The sequence below is a fragment of the Nerophis ophidion genome, linkage group LG26 (genome assembly GCF_033978795.1).
Source record: "Nerophis ophidion isolate RoL-2023_Sa linkage group LG26, RoL_Noph_v1.0, whole genome shotgun sequence".
NCBI lineage: Eukaryota > Metazoa > Chordata > Actinopteri > Syngnathiformes > Syngnathidae > Nerophis > Nerophis ophidion.
The window spans coordinates 8,091,970-8,108,001 of NC_084636.1; the positions used below are offsets into that span (position 1 = coordinate 8,091,970).

A 16,032-nucleotide genomic window follows, 5' to 3' on the forward strand; every position below is an offset into this window, starting at 1 on the left:
TAATATGTGTATGATGGTGTATAGTATGTGTATGATGGTGTATAATATAAGTATGATGGTGTGTAATATGTGTATGATGGTGTATAATATAAGTATGATGGTGTATAATACGTGTATGATAGTGTATAGTATGTGTATGACGGTGTATAACATCTGTATGATGATGTATAATATGTGTATGATGGTGTATAATATAAGTAAGATGGTGTATAGTATGTGTATGATGGTGTATAATATAAGTATGATGGTGTGTAATATGTGTATGATGGTGTATAGTATGTGTATGAAGGTGTATAATATAAGAGTGATGGTGTGTAATATGTGTATGATGGTGTATAATATAAGTATGATGGTGTGTAATATGTGTATGATTGTGTATAGTATGTGTATGATGGTGTATAATATAAGTATGATGGTGTATAGTATGTGTATGATGGTGTATAATATAAGTATGATGGTGTATAATATGTGTATGATTGTGTATAGTATGTGTATGATGGTGTATAATATAAGTATGATGGTGTATAGTATGTGTATGATGTTATATAATATAAGTATGATGGTGTGTAATATGTGTATGATGGTGTATAATATTTTTATAATGTGTATAATGTGTATGATGGTGTGTATCATGTGTATGATGGTGTATATTTTTATAATGGTGTATAATGTGTATGGTGGTGTATACAATGTGGATGATGGTGTGTATTATGTGTATGATGATGTATAATATGTGTATGATTGTGTATAACGGTGTATAGTGAAGTGAAGTGAAGTGAAGTGAATTATATTGATATAGCACTTTTCTCTAGTGACTCAAAGCGCTTTACATAGTGAAACCCAATATCTAAGTTACATTCAAACCAGTGTGGGTGGCACTGGGAGCAGGTGGGTAAAGTGTCTTGCCCAAGGACACAATGGCAGTGACTAGGATGGCTGAAGCGGGAATCGAACCTCCAACCCTCAAGTTTCTGGCACAGCCACTCTACCAACCGAGCTATACCGCGCGAGCTATAACGTGTGTATAATGGTGTATAACATGTGTATGATGGTGTATAAAATGTGTATGAAGGTGTATAAAGTGAGTATGATGGTGTATAATATTTCTATAATGGTGTATAATGTGTATGGTGGTGTATAACATGTGTATGATGGTGTGTAATATGTGTATGATGGTGTATAACGTGTGTATGATGGTGTATAATATTTTTATAATGGTGTATAATTTGTATGGTAGTGTATAACATGTGTATGATGGTGTGTAATATGTGTGTGATGGTGTGTAATATGTGTATGATGGTGTGTAATATGTGTGTGATGGTGTGTAATATGTGTATGATGGTGTATAACGTGTGTATGATGGTGTACAATATTTTTATAATGGTGTATAATTTGTATGGTGGTGTATAACATGTGTATGATGGTGTATAACGTGTGTATGATGGTGTATAATATTTTTTATAATGGTGTATAATGTGTATGGTGGTGTATAACGTGTATGATGGTGTGTAATATGTGTATGATGGTGTATAATATTTTTATAATGGTGTATAATGTGTATGATGGTGTGTAATATGTGTATGATGGTGTATATCATGTGTATGATGGTGTATAATATTTTTATAATGGTGTGTAATGTGTATGGTGGTGTATAACATGTGTATGATGGTGTGTAATATGTGTATGATGGTGTATAATATTTTTATAATGGTGTATAATGTGTACGGTGATGTATAACATGTGTATGATGGTGTGTAATATGTGTATGATGGTGTATAATGTGTGTATGATGGTGTATAATATTTTCATAATGGTGTATAATGTGTATGGTGTATGTGTATGGTGGTGTATAACATGTGTATGATGGTGTATAATATGTGTATGATGGTGTATAATATGTGTATGACGGTGTATAATATTTTTATAATGGTGTATAATGTGTATGGTGGTGTATAACATGTCTATGATGGTGTATAATGTGTGTATGATGGTGTATAATATTTTTATAATGGTGTATAATGTGTATGGTGGTGTATAACATGTGTATGATGGTGTGTAATATGTGTATGATGGTGTATAATGTGTGTATGATGGTGTATAATATTTTTATAATGGTGTATAATGTGTATGGTGGTGTATAATATGTGTATGATGGTGTGTAATATGTGTATGATGGTGTACAATACGTGTATGATGGTGTATAATACGTGTATGATGGTGTATAATACGTGTATGATGGTGTATAATATGTGTATGACGGTGTATAATATTTTTATAATGGTGTATAATGTGTATGGTGGTGTATAACGTGTGTATGATGGTGTGTAATATGTGTATGATGGTGTATAATATGTGTATGACGGTGTATAATATTTTTATAATGGTGTATAATGTGTATGGTGGTGTATAACGTGTGTATGATGGTGTGTAATATGTGTATGATGGTGTATAATATGTGTATGACGGTGTATAATATTTTTATAATGGTGTATAATGTGTATGGTGGTGTATAACATGTCTATGATGGTGTATAACGTGTGTATGATGGTGTATAACATGTGTAGAATAAATCAAGTTGGTAGGATGTGATTATGATGATGATGATGTGTAATGGAGGCATGTATTATTAATAGACTTCAGAATATGTTCCTGCAATGGAGGAGAAGAAAAAGAGTGAAGAGTCCAGAAAGTCGTCTTACTTCTCCAGCGTAGGAAAGCAGGGGAGAGATCTCACATTTGATTGGCAGGTCGCTTCTGTCCTTCAGGCTGCACGAGGGAGACATTAATTATATATGGAATACTAATGTACATTAATCATATATACAATAATCATGTACATTAATGTAAGCAGTACCACGGTATCAATCAGTTAATCAATCAATCAATGTTGACTTATATAGCCCGAAATCACAAATGTCTCAAAGGGCTGCAAAAACCCAACGACATCCTGGGCTCAGATTCACATTAGGGCAAAGAAAAACTCAACCCAATGGGAACAACCAGAAATCGTAGCGATTATATATATATATATATATATATATATATATATATATATATATATATATATATATATATATATATATATATATATATATATATATATACATGGCCTTGGTTTCGGAGGAAGGAATGATTGGACGTAACATGCCAAATGTGCAAAGTGTGCCAACATTCCATTTGTTTGTGGGCAGACAGGAGAGAAGAAGAAAGAGTGATCAAGTGTGAGGAAGAGGAGATCGACTGAGGAGGAAGAACACTTTTAGATCATTAGCATGTAAATAATGATGTCAGTACTTTTTACTTCATACTTGCACCAAGTACACTTCACTTTGTGTTTGAATACTACATTACATCATACTTGTTACTTCATACTTCAAGTACACTTCACTTTGTGTAAGAATACTACATTACATCATACTTGTTACTCCAAACTTCAAGTACACTTCACTTTGTGTAGGAATACTACATTACATCATACTTTTTACTTCATACTTGCACCAAGTACACTTCACTTTGTGCATGAATACTACATTACATCATACTTTGTACTTCATAATTCAAGTACACTTCATATTGTGTTTGAATACTACATTACATCACACTTTTTACTTCATACTTGCACCAAGTACACTTCACTTTGTGTAGGAATACTACATTACATCATACTTTTTACATCATACTTCTAGTACACTTAACTTTGTATTTGAATACTACATTGCATCATACTTTATACTTCATACTTCCACCAAGTACACTTCACTTTGTGTATGAAGACTACATTACATCATACTTGTTACTTACTATTTCAAGTACACTTCACTTTGTGTATGAATACTACATTACATCATACTTGTTACTTACTATTTCAAGTACACTTCACTTTGTGTATGAATACTACATTACATCATACTTTTTACTTCATACTTTCACCAAGTACACTTCACTTTGTGTATGAAGACTACATTACGTCATACTTATTTCCAGAGGTGGGTAGAGTAGTCAGAAATTGTACTCAAGTAAGAGTACAGTTACTGTAGAGATTTATTACTCAAGTAAAAGTAAGGAGTAGTCACCCAAATATTTACTTGAGTAAAAGTAAAAAGTATGTTGTGAAGAAACTACTCAAGTACTGAGTAACTGATGAGTAACCTGATTACGGCGAAAAATAATGCACAAAAACATAAAAATAGCAATGAGCAAATTCAGAGCCAGGAATATCTCTTAAGCAACTAAAACAATAATATATATTAAATAATAGTACATTAAAATAAAATGAAAAAAATTGCACATTGAGCCACAATAACTTAACAGCACCATAGCCTCAGTAGGCATTTATTGATTTGATTGATTGATTAAAACTTATATTAGTAGATTGCACAGTACAGTACATATTCCGTACAATTGACCACTAAATGGTAACACCCCAATAAGTTTTTCAACGTTTATCAATTACTTAATAAATGACCAAGTCGAGGTGATCTACCTCATATATACATACACACACATATCATACATACACACACATCATATACATACACACATATCTTATATATACACATATATGTATATATATATATATATATATATATATATATATATATATATATATATATATATATATATATATACAGTATATAATTTATATTTATTTATTTTGCCGTTTTTGTTGATATGTTAAAGGTGTTTTAATGAATATACATGCATGTTTAACACATAGATTCCTATCTTTCATGAAGACAAGAATATAAGTTGGTGTATTACCTGATTCTGATGACTTGCATTGATTGGAATCAGACGTCCACGTTTTCAAATGGAGGAGAAAAAAAGTTCCTCTTTTCTGTCTAATACCACATGAAAGTCGTTGGTTTTTGGCATCTTATCTGTCCAGCTTCCATATTAGTTTTTATACACTTTACAAGAAATACATTGGCGGCAAACTCCGTAGCTTGCTAGCTTGTTTGCGCTGGCTTTCGGAGACTCTTATTTTGTTAACGCAGGCGCGATGGAGCGGCGCTTTTATTGTGAAGACAGGAACCGTGCGATCAGTCTTTAGGCTTTTGACGGGAAGTACGGTTGAAATAAAAAGTGTCTTTTTTCCTTTACATTTTTGATTGATTGAAACTTTTATTATTAGATTGCACAGTACAGTACATAATCCGTACAATTGACCACTAAATAGTTTTTTAACTTGTTTAAGTCGGGTCATGTGACCGCCTGGCTCTGTTTGATTGGTCCAACGTCACCAGTGACTGCATGTGATTGGTGAAACGCAGACATACGTAGATTCTACTTTGAAGCTCTGTCATTAACCAAAACAAACATTAATAGATCGATAAAAAAAAGTAGCGAGTAGCGAGCTGAATGTAGATAAATGGAACGGCGTAAAAGTAGCGTTTCTTCTCTATAAATATACTCAAGTAAAAGTAAAAGTATGTTGCATAAAAACTACTCGTAGAAGTACAATTTATCCCAAAAGTTACTCAAGTAAATGTAACGGAGTAAATGTAGCGCGTTACTACCCACCTCTGCTTATTTCCCGTTTCAAGTACACTTCACTTTGTGTATGAATACTACATTACATCGTACTTATTTCCTATTTCAAGAACACTTTACTTTTTGCATGAATACTACATTATTTTATACTTTTTACTTCATACTTCCACCAAGTACCCTGCACTTTGCGCAAGAATACTACATTACATCGTACTTTTTACTTCATACTTCCACCGAGTACACTTCACTTTGTGCATGAATACTACTTTATGTCATACTTTTTACTTCATACTGCAAGTACACTTCACTTTGTGTTTGAATTCTACATTACATCATACTTTTTACTTCATACTTCCACCAAGTACACTTCACTTTGTGCATGAATACTACTTTACGTCATACTTTTTACTTCATACTGCAAGTACACTTCACTTTGTGTTTGAATTCTACATTACATCATACTTTTTACTTCATACTTCCACCAAGTACACTTCACTTTGTGCATGAATACTACATTACGTCATAGTATTTACTTCATACTTCAAGTACACTTCACTTTGTGTACGAATACTACAATACTTCATACTTGCACCAAGAAGTACACTTTGGTTGATTGAGAGAAAGATGCAAGTATTCTAGTTAATTAGTTAGTCAAAGAGCATGGTGCACGGGGGGAGTTGCGGTTGATTGAGAGAAAGATGCAAGTATTGTAGTTAATTAGTTAGTCAAAGAGCATGGTGCACGGGGGGAGTTGCGGTTGATTGAGAGAAAAAGGAAGCCAGCATGAAAATAAGGTAGAAGCGGCACCACCAAGGTGAAGTGTGTAGTAAGCAAAGCAGCGAGGGGGCGGGGCTTGTGAGATATTTACTTGGTGCGACCGTCACTTCCTGCTGCGGCAACTCTGCAAACACGGTGGCGTACGTGGGACAAGATGGCGGTGAAACACGCTGACAAACAGCAGATGGAAGACACGGGCGGCCGCCAGCAGCACGAGTGTTACCTGGGGATGGCGGGGACACGGGTGCCGTTCTCGTCCATAAAGTGACCGCCGGCATTCAACACCCAGCGGTGGTGGAGGGACAGGAGGGCGTGTCTGGCGGTGGTGGGCGTGTCTTTCCCGTCTTGGCGGTCGGCGTTCTTCAGCGGGGAGAACTCGTCCTCCCTCAGCACCTCGTACACCACAAACGTCCTGACACACGTACACAGCAGTTACTACTAGTCCTTACATTAAGTACTAGTAATAGTAGTTGTTTTAGGTACTAATAATAGTAGTAGGTAGTAATTGTGGGATGATATATCATCCCTGCAAGCCTGTTACGCAGGTATATACACACACATATATATACACATAAATATATACATACATGAATATATATATATATATATATATATATATATATATGTATATATATGTATATATATACACACATATATACATGTATATATACATACATATATATATATGTATATATATGTATATATATACACACATATATACATGTATATATACATATATACATACATATATATATATATATGTATATATACATGTATATATGTGTATATATATATACATATATATACATATATATATATATATATATATATATATATATATATATATATATATATATATATTATAGTAGTAATAGTTAGCAGTGAGATAGTAGTATGGTAATAGTACATAAGAAATAGTTATTCATAGTAAGTCAGTTGTAATAGTTAATATTAAGTATTAGTAAATTACTTGTAAGATAGTAGTACTATTTAGTTGTGAGTAGGTAGTAAGTTATTATTAATAGTTAGTAGTAAGTTAGTAGTATATTTAAAAGTATATAAACAATAGTTAATTGTTGTAAATTACATGTAATAGTTAACATTAGGTAGTTGTAAGTTAGTACTAAGTTAATAGTAATAGTTAGTAGTTAGTTTGTAGTATATTTAATAGTACATTAGCAATAGTTAATTGTAGTAAGTTAGTTATAATAGTTAATAGTAGTAAATTAATAGTAATGGTTAATAGTATATTTAATAGTACATTAGCAATATTTTCTCATAGTAAGTTATAGTTAATAGTAAGTAACTGTAAGTTAATAGTAATGGTGCGTAGTAAGTTAGTAGTATATTTAATAGTACATTAGAAATAGTTAATCATTGGTAGTAAGATAATAGTAAGTTAGCAGTATAGTTAATAGCACATCAGAAATAGTTAGTTGCAGTAAGTTAGTTATAATAGTAAGTAGTAGAAAGTTAATAGTAATGGTTGGTAGTATATTTAATAGTACATTCCCAATAGTTAATCATAGTAAGTTAGTTATAATAGTTATTAGTAAGTAAATGTAAGTTTATAGTAATGGTGAGTAGTAAGTTAGTAGTATATTTAATAGTACATTAGAAAATGTTAATCTTTGGTAGTAAGACAATAGTAACTTAGCAGAATAGTTAATAGTACATTAGCAAAAGTTATTTGTTGTTAGTTAGTTATATAGTAAATAGTATTAAGTTAATAGTAATGGTTAGTAGTATATTTAATAGTACATTCGCAATAATTAATCATAGTAAGTCAGTTATAATAGTTAATAGTAAGTAGTTGTAAGTTAATAGTATTGTGAGTAGTAAGTTAGTAGTATATTTAATAGTACATTACAAATAGTTAATAGTAAGATAATAGTAAGTTAGCAGTATAGTTAATAGTACATCAGAAATAGTTAGTTGTAGTAAGTTAGTTATAATAATAAGTAGTAGAAAGTTAATAGTAATGGTTGGTAGTATATTTAATAGTACATTCGCAATAGTTAGTCATAGTAAGTTAGTTATAATAATTATTAGTAAGTAGATGTAAGTTAATAGTAATGGTGAGTAGTAAGTTAGTAGTATATTTAATAGTACATTAGAAAATGTTAATCGTTGGTAGTAAGATAATAGTAAGTTAGCAGAATAGTTAATAGTACATTAGCAACAGTTAGTTGTAGTAAGTTCGTTATATAGTAAATAGTAGTAAGTTAATAGTAATGTTAGTAGTATATTTAATAGTACATTCGCAATAGTTAATCATAGTAAGTTACTTATAATAGTTAATAGTAAGTAGTTGTAAGTTAATAGTATTGTGAGTAGTAAGTTAGTAGTATATTTAATAGTACATTAGAAAATGTTAATCGTTGGTAGTAAGATAATAGTAAGTTAGCAGAATAGTTAATAGTACATTAGCAACACTTAGTTGTAGTAAGTTAGTTATATAGTAAATAGTAGTAAGTTAATAGTAATGTTAGTAGTATATTTAATAGTACATTCGCAATAGTTAATCATAGTAAGTTACTTATAATAGTTAATAGTAAGTAGTTGTAAGTTAATAGTATTGTGAGTAGTAAGTTAGTAGTATATTTAATAGTACATTAGAAATAGTTAATCGTTGGTAGTAAAATAATAATAAGTTATTGGAAGAGTTAATAGTACATGAGCAATAGTTAGTTGTAGTAAGTTAGTTATATAGTAGATAGTAGTAAGTTAATAGTAATGGTTAGTAGTATATTTAATAGTACATTCGCAATAATTAATCATAGTAAGTTAGTTATAATAGTTAATAGTAAGTAGTTGTAAGGTAATAGTAATGGTGAGTAGTAAGTTAGTAGTATATTTAATAGCACATTTTAAATAGTTAATCGTTGGTAGTAAGATAATAGTAAGTTAGCAGTAGAGTTAATAGTACATGAGCAATAGTTAGTTGTAGTAAGTTAGTTATAATAATTATTTTTAAGTAATTGTAATTTTGTAGTAATAGTTAGTAGTAAGTTAATAGTAATAGTTAGTAGTAAGTTAGCAGTGTGGTTAATAGTACATTAGCAATAGTTAATTGTTGTAAGTTACTCATAACAGTTTGTAGTAAGTTAATAGTAATAGTACATAGTAAGTAGTGTTAAGTTAATACTAATAGTTAGTAGAAAACTTTGCTCACTTGGCAAACTGGAAAATGTCAAAGACAAACTTTTCCATTTTGATTCCGTTTGGTTTGTCAGGCGTGACAAGTTGACCTTTGTCGTCCACAAAAGGAATCTTCTTGTGGGCCACATGGTGCTGAAGACTTGGTTCATACTTCCTGTGCGGACACATGACACTTGTGAGAACACACTTCTTCTTCTTCCTCGTGAAAACATACTGACAATATTTGTCTGCATCCTGGACTATGCTACAAGATGGCCGCTGAGTCATGTTTGATACAAACCCCGTTTCCATATGAGTTGGGAAATTGTGTTAGATGTAAATATAAACGGAATACAATGATTTGCAAATACTTTTCAACCCATACTCAGAATTTGATGCCAGCAACACGTGACAAAGAAGTTGGGAAAGGTGGCAATAAATATTGATAAAGTTGAGGAATGCTCATCAAACACTTATTTGGAACATCCCACAGGTGTGCGGGCTATTTGGGAACAGGTGGGTGCCATAATTGGGTATGAAAGCAGCTTCCATGAAATGCTAAGTAATTCACAAACAAGGAAGGGGCGAGGGTCACCAACTTGTAAGCAAATTGTCGAACAGTTTTAGAACAACATTTCTCAATGAGCTATTGCAAGGAATTTAGGGATTTTACCATCTACGGTCCGAAAAATCATCAAAAGGTTCAGAGAATCTGGAGAAATCACTGCACGTAAGCGATGATATTACGGACATCTGATCCCTCAGGCGGTACTGCATCAAAAACCGATATCAGTGTGTAAAGGATATCACCACATGGGCTCAGGAACACTTCATATAACCACTGTCAGTAACTACAGTTGGTCGCTACATCTGTAAGTGCAAGTTAAAACTCTACTATGCAAAGCAAAACCCATTTATCAACAACACCCTGAAACGCCGCTGGCTTCACTGGGCCCGAGCTCATCTGAAATGGACTGATGCAAAGTGGAAAAGTGTTCTGTGGTCTGACCAGTCCACATTTCAAATTGTTTTTGGAAACCGAGGACGTGGTGTCCTTCAGAACAAAAAGGAAAATAACGATTCGGATTGTTATAGGTGCAAAGTTCAAAAGTCAGCATCTGTGATGGTATGGGGGTGCAATAGTGCCCAAGGCATGGGTAACTTACACATCTGTGAAGGCACCATTAATGCTGAAAGGTCCATACAGGTTTTGGAGCAACATATGTTGTCATCCAAGCAACATTATCATGGACGCCCCTGCTTATTTCAGCAAGACAAGTGTTACAACGGCGTGGCTTCGTAAAAAAAGAGTGCGGGTACTTTCCTGGCCCGCCTGCAGTCCAGACCTGTCTCCCATCGAAAATGTGTGGCGCATTATGAAGCGTAAAATACGACAGCGGAGACCCCGGACTGTTGAACGACTGAAGCTCTACATAAAACAAGAATGGGAAAGAATTCCACTTTCAAAGCTTCAACAATTTGTTTCCTCAGTTCCCAAACGTTTATTGAGTGTTGTTAAAAGAAAAGGTGATGTAACACAGTGGTGAACATGCCCTTTCCCAACTACTTTGGCACGTGTTGCGGCCATGAAATTCTAAGTTAATTATTATTTGCTAAAAAAAAAAAAGTTTTTGAGTTTGAACATCAAATATGTTGTCTTTGTACTGCATTCAACTAAATGTGGGTTGAAAAGGATTTGCAACTCATTGTATTCCATTTATATTTAAACCTAACACAATTTCCCAACTCATATGGAAACGGGGTTTGTACTTAGAAATGAAGTTGATGTCATGTTGCCAGTGGAGTACAGTCCAAGTGATCGAGACTTACTAGAACTTTCCTGCGAGCTTAAAGTCATGATAGCAGAGAAGGCTGCGAGAGGAACTTACTCCACGACATCTTTGAGAAAGGAGAAGGTGAAAAAGTGGTTGGCTATATTCCCGGCATTGAACATCAGGCGTCCATCATCGCTTCTCTTCTGGGCCGTTTCCATGGTGATCTCGCTGTACTCCACCACCTGATACTTGCCGTCCACCTTGCAAACCACGCCCACCGCCTCTGTCGGGTTGCACTTCTCCACCACCTGCAGCAGAAATGATCATCTTCCACGTTGTCAAAAGGCAACACAAATATTTCAAAATATACTACAAAAATTTCGAACACCTGCTGCAACTTGTTTGGCAAAGAAGAAATGCTCACTAACACAGATTTAGACACATTTGTCAACAATATTTGGTCTTTTGTGTATATAGTCATCTTTGACTTCAACTCATGAACAATGGCAGCAATAACTTAAGTATTGTGTTGATATTTTTGTTCAGTATATGTAAATATACTGGGGTGGTCTCCATGCCAATATTTTGGTAGCGGTGCCAAAATGTATTTCAATACTTTTCAAAATAAAGTTGAGCCCGAACAAAACATTATTATTGGCTTTATTTCACCATAAAATGTTGGTTATTGCAAGTAAAGAAGAATGTTGTCATGAAATATGATGTTGAACATACTAGACGACTTTTCTTTTAGTAGGAAGTAAACAACGTCTCTTTTAGTAGCAAGTAAACAACTTATCTTTTAGTAGGAAGTAAACAAACAATGTGATTCTAGTAATGTAGTATAAAATTAATGTAGTATACAAGTATTGTAGTATAAAAGTAGCGTTGAATAAAAGTAATGCATACTAAAAAGTAGTGTAGTATAAAAGTAATATAGTATACAAGTAGTGTAGTATAAAACTAATGCATAATAAAAAATAGTGTAGTATAAAAGTAATATAGTATACAAGTAGTGTAGTATAAAAGTAATGCATAATAAAAAATAGTGTAGTATAAAAGTAATATAGTATACAAGTAGTGTAGTATAAAAGTAATGTAGTATAAAAGTAGTGTAGTATAAAAGAAATGTATAATAAAAGTAATGTAGTATAAAAGTAGTGTAGGACAAAAGGAATGTAGTGTAAAAGTAGTGTAGTATAAAAGTAATGTATAATAAAAGTAGTCTCGTATAAAAGTAATGTAGTACAAAAGTAATGTAATGTAAAAGTAATGTATGATACAAGTAGTGTAGTATAAAAGTAATGTAGTACAAAAATAATGTATAATAAAAGTAATGTAGTATAAAAGTAGTGTATAGTAAAAGTAGTGTGGTATAAAAGTAGTGTAGTATTAAAGTAAAGCAGTATAAAAGTAATGCATGGTAAAATTAGTGTAGTATAAAAGTAATGTAGTATAAAAGTAGTTTATAATAAAAGTAGTGTAGTACAAAAGGAATGTAGTATAAAAGTAGTGTAGTATAAAAGTAATGTAGTATAAAATAAAGCAGTATAAAAGTAATGTGTAGTACAAGTAGTGTAGTATAAAAGTAGTGTATAATAAAAGTGGTGTAGTATAAAAGCAGTATAAAAGTAATGTGTAGTAAAAGTAGTGTAGTATAAAAGTAATGTAGTATAAAAGAAGTGTATAGTAAAAGTAGTGTAGTATAAAAGTAATGTAGTATAAAAGTAATGCAGTATAAAAGTAATGTATAATAAAAGTGGTGTAGTATAAAAGTAATGTAGTATAAAAGTAAAGGAGTATAAAAGTAATGTGTAGTAAAAGTAATGTAGTGTAAAAGTAGTGTAGTATAAAAGTAATATAGTATAAAAGTAGTGTAGTACAAAAGTAGTGTAGTATAAAAGTAATGTAATATAAAAGTAGTGTATAGTAAAAGTAGTTTAGTATAAAAGTAATGTAGTATAAAAGTAGTGTATAGTAAAAGTAATGTAGTATAAAAGTAATGTATAATAAAAGTGGTGTAGTATAAAAGTAATGTAGTACAAAAATAATGTAAAAGTTGACCTTAGCGCCGCAGTCAGCATCTTTCTGCACACAGAAGCCCACAAACGCCGGGTCAGCAACTTTGACCAGGATGTTGTCCACACAGTACACGTGGACATACTCCACCCCCGCCTGCTGCATGTGCTCCAGCACGCCCTGGTTCTTCAAGGCTCGGTACAGACCTCCATTGCCGTCTGGAACACACATCAGCCTGTCCTGAAGCCCAGACCGAAGACGGGACAGAGGAAAACCAGGACCTTACCGGGAGCCATGGACACCTTGCTTCTGTTCTCCAGGATCATCTTGCCCTGGTAGTCCATGGCGGGCAGCATGCCCTGCTGGAAGAAGATCACCTTCTTCTTGTCCAGGCCAAAGTACTTATGGCGGGAGAAGAACTCCTCCGTGGATTCCATGGTCCTGCCGCTGGTCATGATGTACCTGAAAGTAACACGCAAGGAATCACTATGTATCTGAAGGCAACACGCAAAGAATCACTATGTACCTGAAGGCAACACGCAAGGAATCACTATGTATCTGAAGGCAACACGCAAAGAATCACTATGTACCTGAAGGCAACACGCAAATAAACACTATTTACCTGAAGGCAACACGCAAGGAATCACCATGTATCTGAAGGCAACACGCAAAGAATCCCTATGTACCTGAAGGCAACACGCAAATAAACACTATTTACCTGAAGGTTACACGCAAATAATCACTATGTACCTGAAAGCAATAAGTAGAGAATCACTATGTACCTGAAGGCAACACCCAAAGAATCACTATGTACATGAAGGCAACATGCAAATAATCACTATGGACCTGAAAGCAACACACAGGGAATCACTATGTACCTGAAGCCAACAAGCAACGAATAACTATGTACCTGAAGGCAACACGCAAAGAATCACAATGTACCTGAAGGAGACACGCAGGGAATCACTATGTACATGAAGGCAACACACAAGTAATCACTATGTACCTTAAGGCAACACGCAAAGAATCACCATGTACCTGAAGGCAACGCGCAACGAATCACGCAAAGAATCACTACGCACCTGAAGGCAACACACAAAAATAATCACTATTTACCTGAAGGCAACATGCAAGGAATCACTGTGTACCTGAAGGCAACACACAAGTAATCACCATGTACCTGAAGGCAACACGCACAAATAATCACTATTTACCTGAAGGCAACGCGCAAGGAATCACAGAAAAAATCACTATTTACTGTACCTGAAGGCAACACACAAATAATCAATATGTACCTGAAGGCAACACACGAAGAATCACTATGTACCTGAAGGAGTCACGCAAAGAATCACTATGTACCTGAAGGCAACACGCAAACAATCACTAAGTACCTGAAGGCAACACACAAATAATTACTATGTACCTGAAGGAGACATGCAGGGAATCACTATGCACCTGAAGGCAACACACACAAAGAATTACTATGTACCGGTACCTGAAGGAGACACACAGGGAATCACTATGTACCTAAAGGCAACACGCAAGGAATCACTATGTATCTGAAGGCAACACGCAAAGAATCACTATGTACCTGAAGGAGACACGCAGGGAATCACTATGCACCTGAAGGCAACACACACAAAGAATTACTATGTACCGGTACCTGAAGGAGACACACAGGGAATCACTATGTACCTGAAGGCAACACGCAAGGAATCACTATGTACCTGAAGGAGTCACGCAAAGAATCACTATGTACCTGAAGGCAACACGCAAACAATCACTAAGTACCTGAAGGCAACACACAAATAATTACTATGTACCTGAAGGAGACATGCAGGGAATCACTATGCACCTGAAGGCAACACACACAAAGAATTACTATGTACCGGTACCTGAAGGAGACACACAGGGAATCACTATGTACCTGAAGGCAACACGCAAGGAATCACTATGTATCTGAAGGCAACACGCAAAGAATCACTATGTACCTGAAGGAGACACGCAGGGAATCACTATGTACATGAAGGCAACACACAAGTAATCACTATGTACCTTAAGGCAACATGCAAAGAATCATCATCTACCTGAAGGCAACACGCAAAGAATCACTATGTTCCTGAAGGAGACATGCAGGGAATCACTATGTACCTGAAGGCAACACGCAAGGAATCACTATGTACCTGAAGGTAACACGCAGGGAATCACTATGCATCTGAAGGCAACACGCAAGGAATCACTATGCACCTGAAGGCAACACACACAAATAATCACTATTTACCTGAAGGCAACGCGCAAGGAAACACTATGTACCTGAAGGCAACACACAAAGAATCACTATGTATCTGAAAGAGACACGCAGTGTACCTGAAGGCAACATGATAAAAAAAGGTTGATACGGATTTATGTCAACATGCCAAATATGGGCATGGAAAACGGGCCTGGCTAATAACTGGTCGGGCTCTAACCAAAATAAACATGAAATATTGAATGTTTGCCTTCCAAGCTAAGAGTGAAAGGGCTTCTTTGTCACGTGTTTGCATGGTGTCCTCGAACGCACCACGGGAAGGTTGCCATGTAGCACGGTTGCAGAGCTCACCATGGAATGGAACACTTGTTGAGATGTTTCTCCTCAGCCAGCTGCTGCAGCTTGATTATACGTTCCGCCTGAATATGAAAAAGTGTTTTATGTGACGGCAGCCCCACGTCGAACATTCCTTTGGGGTACGACACGCCCAGACGGCTTCCTTGACCTCCCGCCAGCAACACCACTGCCACTTTGCCCTCCGAGATGCACCGCATACCTGAGAAGAACACAATATCAGATTTA

General features: G+C 34.5%; 1 protein-coding gene across 2 annotated transcripts in view; it reads right to left on the minus strand.

Moving 5' to 3' along the window:
* The window catches only part of LOC133543812 (UDP-N-acetylhexosamine pyrophosphorylase-like), a 36,982-nt gene that overhangs the window by 1,785 nt on the left and 19,165 nt on the right, over positions 1-16,032 (minus strand). The window contains exons 3-10 of one of the 2 annotated variants that reach the window (XM_061888615.1): positions 15,802-16,006; positions 13,489-13,664; positions 13,248-13,420; positions 11,301-11,494; positions 9,446-9,586; positions 6,494-6,682; positions 6,362-6,394; positions 2,700-2,766 (exon numbers count right to left, since the gene is read on the minus strand). In XM_061888615.1, the coding sequence (XP_061744599.1) occupies positions 2,700-2,766; positions 6,362-6,394; positions 6,494-6,682; positions 9,446-9,586; positions 11,301-11,494; positions 13,248-13,420; positions 13,489-13,664; positions 15,802-16,006 (1,178 nt within the window). The remainder of the gene's footprint in view (positions 1-2,699; positions 2,767-6,361; positions 6,395-6,493; positions 6,683-9,445; positions 9,587-11,300; positions 11,495-13,247; positions 13,421-13,488; positions 13,665-15,801; positions 16,007-16,032) is intronic. The other variant, XM_061888616.1, reaches the window with a different exon arrangement.